The sequence below is a fragment of the Mustela nigripes genome, chromosome 10, assembly GCF_022355385.1.
Source record: "Mustela nigripes isolate SB6536 chromosome 10, MUSNIG.SB6536, whole genome shotgun sequence".
NCBI classification, from domain to species: Eukaryota; Metazoa; Chordata; class Mammalia; order Carnivora; family Mustelidae; genus Mustela; species Mustela nigripes.
The window spans coordinates 38,517,240-38,524,840 of record NC_081566.1 but is presented as its reverse complement, the minus strand read 5'-3'; the positions used below and the strand labels follow the sequence as shown (position 1 = coordinate 38,524,840).

The following is a 7,601-nucleotide window of genomic DNA, read 5'->3' as shown; positions in this document are numbered from 1 at the left end:
ACAGTAACTTAATATTTTTCTTTGTGCTTCTTCATAAAGAGAGAAGGTTGAAAAGGCATCCCAGGTGGTCTTCATGAATGGGGAAGAAATAGTTGTGGAACATCCTGACATGAAACAAGTTTATAATTTTATTTATGATCTTACATTCTGGTCTTTTGATGAATGTCATCCCAACTATGCTAGCCAGACAACTGTTTATGAGATGCTAGCTGTACCCCTCCTAGAACGCGCCTTTGAAGGCTATAATACCTGTCTGTTCGCTTATGGTCAGACTGGCTCAGGAAAATCATATACGTAAGTATTTTTCCAAGTACAGTTATTGAAAATGTCAAACTCTTTGGTGAGAAACAGTGTAGTGTTGATAGAAAGAATGTAGTTTTGAAACTACACAGGTCTGGGCTCAAATCTCATCCATTTGGTATACTGGTTCTGCAAACTTGGGCATGTATGTAACCTCTGAGCTTCAGCTTATGCAGGAGACACTATTTACTTTGTAAGTGCCATTGGCCCATTTTACTGTACATATGTCTTGTGTAAACCCAAATCTGGAGAGGTTATTTTGTAAATATGATTGTGAGAATTAAAAGTAGTAAACTAATAAATGGTATATGTATATTAAAGGCTCTGCTTGTACTTTCTCACAACTCTCTGAATTAGATACCTCTTATTTATTTGCATTTTATAGAAGAGGAAATTTGAGGTTTTCTGGGGTTACGTACCTTGTTTAAGGTCACAGAGCTAATAAGTGGTGAGATCAAGATTTGAACTCAGGAAGATCTGACTTCAGAGACTAGGTTATTAGATATTTATAATGTGGTTTAATTAGCTTGTTTCCCATTCATTCCCCAACCCATTTCCCCAGAAGAATTTTTAAAAAACACTAATTAGTTTTATCCCTATTCACCCCTGCCATTTATTATGTATTTTCCAGGATGATGGGACTTAGTGAAGAACCAGGAATAATTCCAAGGTTTTGTGAAGACCTTTTTGCTCAAGTAGCCAAAAAACAAACTCAGGAGGTGCGTTCTCTTTTGTAAGCCTTCATGTTAGACTAGGAAACAGTCAAATCAAATTAAAATCAGAGTCATCACCTCTAAGGAAATAATGAAAGATGCAATTTTAAGTTCTAACTCAATCTCTTTTGAAACAGTGGTATGGAAGAGAGGTTGGAGATTTAAAACTTTGGAATGAATTCCCCTCGATGGGCAGTGATAGAAGGATCATCTCTTCTGTCTTCTCTAGCTTTTTCAGCTATATTACTTTTATGTATGTGTAGTGGCTTATAATGTGGCAGTTATGTACCATTACATGTTTGTAGTCAGGCAGATACACAGACTCAACTAAGGACAGTAGGTAGAAACTTCAGAACAACATAAAGCAGAGAGTAGTGAAGCTGGAGTTTAAACCCAGATTCAGCTTCAAATACCATGCTCTTTACACTGCCCTACACCTGAAAATTGGTACTAGCTTCCCTTTTTTCTTATTCATTCATACATGCAGCCAGTATTTACTGGATATCGGCTGTTTGCCGAGCATTCCATTAGATCATTTTTCCCCAAATTTGCTTCATCATAAGAATTACCAGGAATGTGTCAGGGGCAGATTTTCACTTATGTGTTTGATCATGTGTGATAGTATATGTGTGTGTGTGTGTGCACACGCATGTGTGTGCACATTTGTGTGTATGTGTGTGTGTACATGTGCTAAGAAAATCTCTTTAGGAGATTCTGATTTAGTTGATCTGGGCTACAGCTGGGAATTTATAGTTTTCTTACTACACTATACCTAGTGATTCTTATGATAAGGGAAATTGGAGAAATGCTGTGCAAGATTTGGGAATATGTAGTTAAAAGTCCCAGTTTCTGTATTTAAGAGAGTATAATGGAAAAATGAGTCAGTAAATAGCCAAGCACAATCAACTTAATGCTAAATAAATGAAAGCAAATACTATAATAGTGTAAGAACAGTGTGCTTTGAGAATATTTAAGACTAGAGGAAGCCACGTGTTCTTCAATGAGGGACAACTGAGCTTATTTTTGAAGGAAACAGAGCAGTTACTAGCTTGGTGAAGAGGCGGAAGGACATTCCAGGCAGTGGGAGCAGCATGTGCAAAGCTTTGAAAGGAAGAAAGTAGGGAGCCTTTGGGAATCTATAAATTGTTTACTTTGCTTTAAGCATGGAATTTGAGAGTGGAGGGTGATAAGAGAGGCAGGCAAAACTCAGCTTGTGAATGACTTTATGACCCCTGCATCTAGGAATTTAGAAAGCTATGGAAGGAAGGATTTTAAGCAGGGAAATCAAATGATCACCTTTGCTCTTCAAAAAAAAAAAAAAAAAAAGATAGCTCTGGCTGCAGTGTTGAAAATGGATTGAAAGAAGTAAAACTGGATGCAAAGAGACCAGTTGTGGGACTTGTAAACTGTAAGGAAGGCATGACAGGGTCTAGATTCAGGTAGTGACTGTAGGATTGAACATTTGAGAGATCTTAGTAAGTAGAGCTTATTTTCTTTGGAGAAATGTCAATTCAAGTCCTTTGCCTGTTTTTAAATTGGGTTGTTTGTCTTTTTGCTGTTGGGTTGTAAGTGTCCTTTATATATTCTGGATCCTAGAACCTTATCTGTTACATAATTTGCAAAAAATGCAAGGATTTTTAAAATAAGTTGCATGTTGTGTTTCTATTTGTCCTACTAGGTCAGCTACCACCTTGAAATGAGCTTTTTTGAAGTGTATAATGAAAAAATTCATGACCTTCTGGTTTGTAAAGGAGAAAACGGGCAGAGAAAGCAACCAGTAAGATTAAAACAATTTATGACCTGTTTTTAATTTGCTTTTATAAATGCATATGGTTATACTAGTACTCAACATGATCTATATGGCTTGCATTTTTACTAAAATTGCTATTATATGGTAGCAAATGCTTGGGATCTACAGTCTAAATGAGTAAATAAATAGTAAATAAACTAAACATTGTTGCTAATAGGAATTAAATTCATTATTAAATTTAGCCTCTTTTAAAACAAATATTGTATCAAAATTTAAGATAAAATATGTGTTTCAAGATTTCGTTAGACCCCTTAAATCAAACACTAAATCCCTAAAGCCAAAAAGCAGTAGAAGTTTAAAAATTGTTTTGTTATTATAGAATATGTATCTTATTGGGTTATTTAGTAAATTGGTATCTTGTACATTATATTTTCTGTGAAATAATAAGTTCCACAAATACATAATTTTTTTTTAAAAACTGCTATCAAAATATAAAATTTGAGGAGTACCTGGATGGCTCAGTTGATTAAGCCTCCAACTCTTGATTTTGATTCAGGTCATGATCTCAATGGATCTCTTGGGATTGAGCCCTTCATTGGGCTCTGAGCTCTGCAGAGCAGAGTCTGCTGGAGACTCTCTCTGCCTTTGCACCTCACCCTCTATCTTGCGCATGCTCTCTTTCTCAAATAAATAAATAAAGTCCTTTCTTTAAAAGAATGTAAAAATTTTTAATTTTGAAAAGGACCTTGGAGAGCAAGAAAGTAAAATCAAAAGAGGTCACTTGACTTTCAAAGTCAAGTCATTCAAAGTCATTGTGGCTATGCTGTTGGTAACATCAAGAATCTTAAACTTGGCTTTTCTTCTTTGACTTAAATGTATTTTAAATTTCTGGTTACAAAGTTTAAAACATAATGTAAACCTGGAAAAAAATTAACTGAAATTTGCTGAATGTATTTTATTTTAAAGAGATATTTAAGAGCATAGAGATAATAGCTACTGCAGGTCTTAAGAATAAAGAACTCGTAAGATATTTGATGCTACAGTGAACTGTGGCATCTTGTTAATAGTTTGTGATACTGAAGCAGTATCTTTATGCCTTACAGATTTGTGTTTGTGAGAACCTTTATATTTATCTCTGGGTCAAGTAAAGGCAAATCTCTTTGCCTTAAACTCCACATACACAAGAAAAGACCATTTAAAATTGTGTTTTATATGAAATATTTGTTATGCCCTTAATAATGCTAATGTTTGCTTCTATTAGCTGAGAGTAAGGGAGCATCCTGTCTCTGGGCCGTATGTCGAAGCTCTGTCAATGTAAGTGTTTGGTTCAGTGAAAACAAGGAGGAGACAAGTCATGAATAGAACAAATGTTGTTCTCATTTGCCTTCCCGACTTTGAAACACTGGATAACTATTTAACATTCACCCTTAATATTATTCCTTTAATTTTTCCTCTCTTTCCAGCTACAGCATTAGCTGCTTGTTTTTGTGTTTGTTCATATCTTTTGCAGCACCTGTAAAGTGCCTGGCATGGAGTGTTAGTTATACTGTGTGTGAGATATTTGATTTTTCTCCCCTTATCCCCTTTCCCCATTAAGTTAAGCCTTCCCTTTCTAGCTGCTTTTTCTATTACTTTAAGCTGAAGAGGGGAGAAGGTGCTAAGATGAGTTTAGTGTTGAGAGTGTGAGACATGCTAAGAGTCATTTACTTTATCTTTCAACACCCCAGATGCCTTCTTAAAGAAAAGGGAAATTGCATAGGTATGGATTCGGCTCCATTCAATAATTTTGGGATTATGTCGCAACCTATACATACTAGCATACCCTCCCCCACGTATGCCAAGTATAGGTTTTGGTCTCACGATTTAGACTTGAATATTATAATATTAAGAGCTAAACTGCTTCATTAATAAAAACCATACTTTTTGGTAAAATTAAAACATTTGCTATCCTTTAAGAATGGAAACAGTGAAAGATTGTGTGAGAGCCAGTATAATAATATCTATGAATTATTCAATTGTGGTCTTCAGAAAGTAATTACGTAATTTAAACATTATTATTATTTAATGAGAATAAGAAGGTAATTATCAGTAAAAACAATTTTGTCTTTTTCCTTTTTAAAATAGGAATGTTGTCAGTTCTTACTCTGACATCCAGGTAAGATTGATTGTATTTTATCTTCTTTCCGTTACATAGAAAGATCATAATCATAAGTATTCATAAGAATATTTCTCCTTAACTGCTACTTGCATAAGTAAATCTTGTTAATTCATTATGAGCTGATTTTGTTTGTTAAACTTCAATCAGAGGAATTACTCTTCTGAAGTAAAAATAAAAATTGACTATCATAGCAGCTTAGTGTTATTGAAATAGTCTTTTAAAGGTGTAATTTCCTGATTTAAGTATTTGTGTTGGAGGCAGAGTTGAAAATGGGAATACAAATTATTAAATTACAAACATTTATTAATTTCATTTTATAAACAGTTTATAAAGTGTGTATATGTTGCCAAATGCACTTACTTAATTTTGTTGTTTCTTAATTTGTTCCAATAAATTTTAGTTTGCTGTTCTGACCTCCCTCTCTTCTTTCTTCTAAGAGTTGGCTAGAATTGGGAAATAAACAAAGGGCAACTGCTGCTACTGGTATGAATGATAAAAGCTCCCGATCGCATTCGGTTTTCACCCTGGTAATGACCCAGACCAAGGTATTCTTTTTATTGATTATTTTATTCTTTAAATCAAAAGTAAGAGTATGGTAATATAAATATATAACATAATTGGATTTTAGTATATATAATAACAGAATGACTTTTGTATAGATGGCAGTATTTTTATTTTACTGTTTGAAAAATCAATAATGTATAATTATTAATTTATGATATCTGATATTAATATGATAAGAATATTAATGTATGATATAATATGTTTATAATACATGGTATTTATACGGTATTTGGAAAAATGTATCAGAAAGTCAGAGATTTTTAAAATTTAAGCCATAGGTTCCACTATTCAAATAAAGCCCCTCTCAATATTTTAATATATAATATTTTAGTTGTTTTACAATCACTCTTAAACAAATTTACAAAATCTTCAATAATTTTATGCCATTAAAATTCTTTATCAACTGTAATTTTTCATAGCTGTATAATATTCCACAAACGATTCCAGTTTCTCTGCTGTTGGACATTTATGTTGCTTTTGAGTGCTTTGCTCCTTTGGGATGCCTGGCTGGCTCAGTCAGAAGAGCATGTGATTCTTGATCTTGGGGTCATGAGTTCAAGTCCTGGGTTGGGTGGAGAGATTACTTAAATAAATAAATAAACACCTTGCTTTTTTCATGCTGTGATAAATAACACCTTTGTACATTAAGCTTTTGCTCTATTTATGGTTGTTTTGTCAATATAATTAGGTAGTTGTGAGTTTTTATCTCTTTAAAGTCATTTATTTTGGCATAATGCAGGCATTGCTCCACGTATTCTTGAATGTTTATTATAAGTTATTAATGATCACACTTTTGTGAGAGGACAGTTTCAAAAATAAATGAGTGGTTTGTAATCTTGTCTAACCTTTCATTTCAAGACTTACATTGATAGCAAGTCATGGAAGAACTTATGACCTATTATTTTAATGTCTTGCTACAGACAGAATCTGTGGAAGGGGAAGAACATGATCACAGAATAATGAGTCGGATAAACCTGATAGATCTGGCGGGCAGTGAGCGCTGCTCCACAGCTCAAACTAGCGGAGATCGACTGAAGGTAAATATGAGGCTTTTCTGGGGCACCTGGCTGGCTCAGTCAGTGGAGCATGTGACTCTTGTTCTCAAAGTTGTGAGCTCAAACTGACGCTGGGTGTAGAGATTACTCGAATAAATACAATCTTTAAAAAATATATAAGAGGCTTTTCTCATTTTAATGAAACTTAATTAACTTTTAATTCCCCAGGGCATTATTTGTAGGAGTTTGCAAACTAAATATACTTAACAACAACAAACAAAAACAAAAACTGTCTATCTGCAGTTTATAGACGACACTGCTGTGGTTTAAAGAGAGATCTTTACTTTTGTGGTCGTGTTTGCTTTTCAAAGAAAATTAGTAAATTTTGAATTGTAAGGAAGTTGGTAGTTTATGGAAGAAAATATTGACTTAGTAATTATATGAGGGAAGGAATGTATTTTGTGAAATGAATGGATTGCTGAGCAGTTATTTTAAATTAGATGTTTTTTCTTGTACACAGGAAGGTGGGAGTATTAATAAGTCTTTGCTCGTGCTGGGAAAGGTCATATCGGCTCTTTCTGAACAAGCAAACCGAAAGAGAGTATTTATTCCTTACCGTGAATCTGTTCTTACATGGCAAGTATCTTTGGAAATACAAAGAATTGTATAAAACATAGTGAACACTCTGGGGAAAAGAATGATAGACTGACTTCATGTAGCCTTGGGACCGAGAAGTGGTTAGCCGTGTGACTCCCAAGACCAGACTATGCGGATTGAATCTTGGTTCTGCATCCTATAAGCTCTGCGACTTCAGGCAAATCATTTAATGTTCTAGTCTGTTTCTCCACCTGTAAAATGAGTATAATAACAATATCTCCCTTGTAAGGTTATAGTGAAGATTAAATAATTACTATAAAACTGTTAACACGTAGTATGTGCTGTATTAGTATAAGCAGCTGGTACTACCCTCACTGTTTTTAGTGCTTCATGTTTGAGCATATATGATACCACCAAACATATTGCTGTGTGTAAAAAGTGAAACTGTTTTGTGTGGTACCCACTGACTAGCATTTAAGTGTTCAATAAACATTTTGTTAATGAGTATGTTTTCATTAATGAGA

The 7,601-nt window shown here is 34.0% G+C and overlaps 1 protein-coding gene across 1 annotated transcript in view; it reads left to right on the top strand.

Annotated features, from left to right (window-relative positions):
• KIF14 (kinesin family member 14) overlaps positions 1-7,601 on the top strand; it is a 52,778-nt gene that overhangs the window by 5,561 nt on the left and 39,616 nt on the right. Inside the window, exons 3-10 of the mRNA XM_059413056.1 lie at positions 40-294; positions 932-1,019; positions 2,692-2,790; positions 4,025-4,077; positions 4,888-4,918; positions 5,359-5,466; positions 6,406-6,522; positions 7,001-7,116. Coding sequence (XP_059269039.1) covers positions 40-294; positions 932-1,019; positions 2,692-2,790; positions 4,025-4,077; positions 4,888-4,918; positions 5,359-5,466; positions 6,406-6,522; positions 7,001-7,116 — 867 coding nt within the window. The remainder of the gene's footprint in view (positions 1-39; positions 295-931; positions 1,020-2,691; positions 2,791-4,024; positions 4,078-4,887; positions 4,919-5,358; positions 5,467-6,405; positions 6,523-7,000; positions 7,117-7,601) is intronic.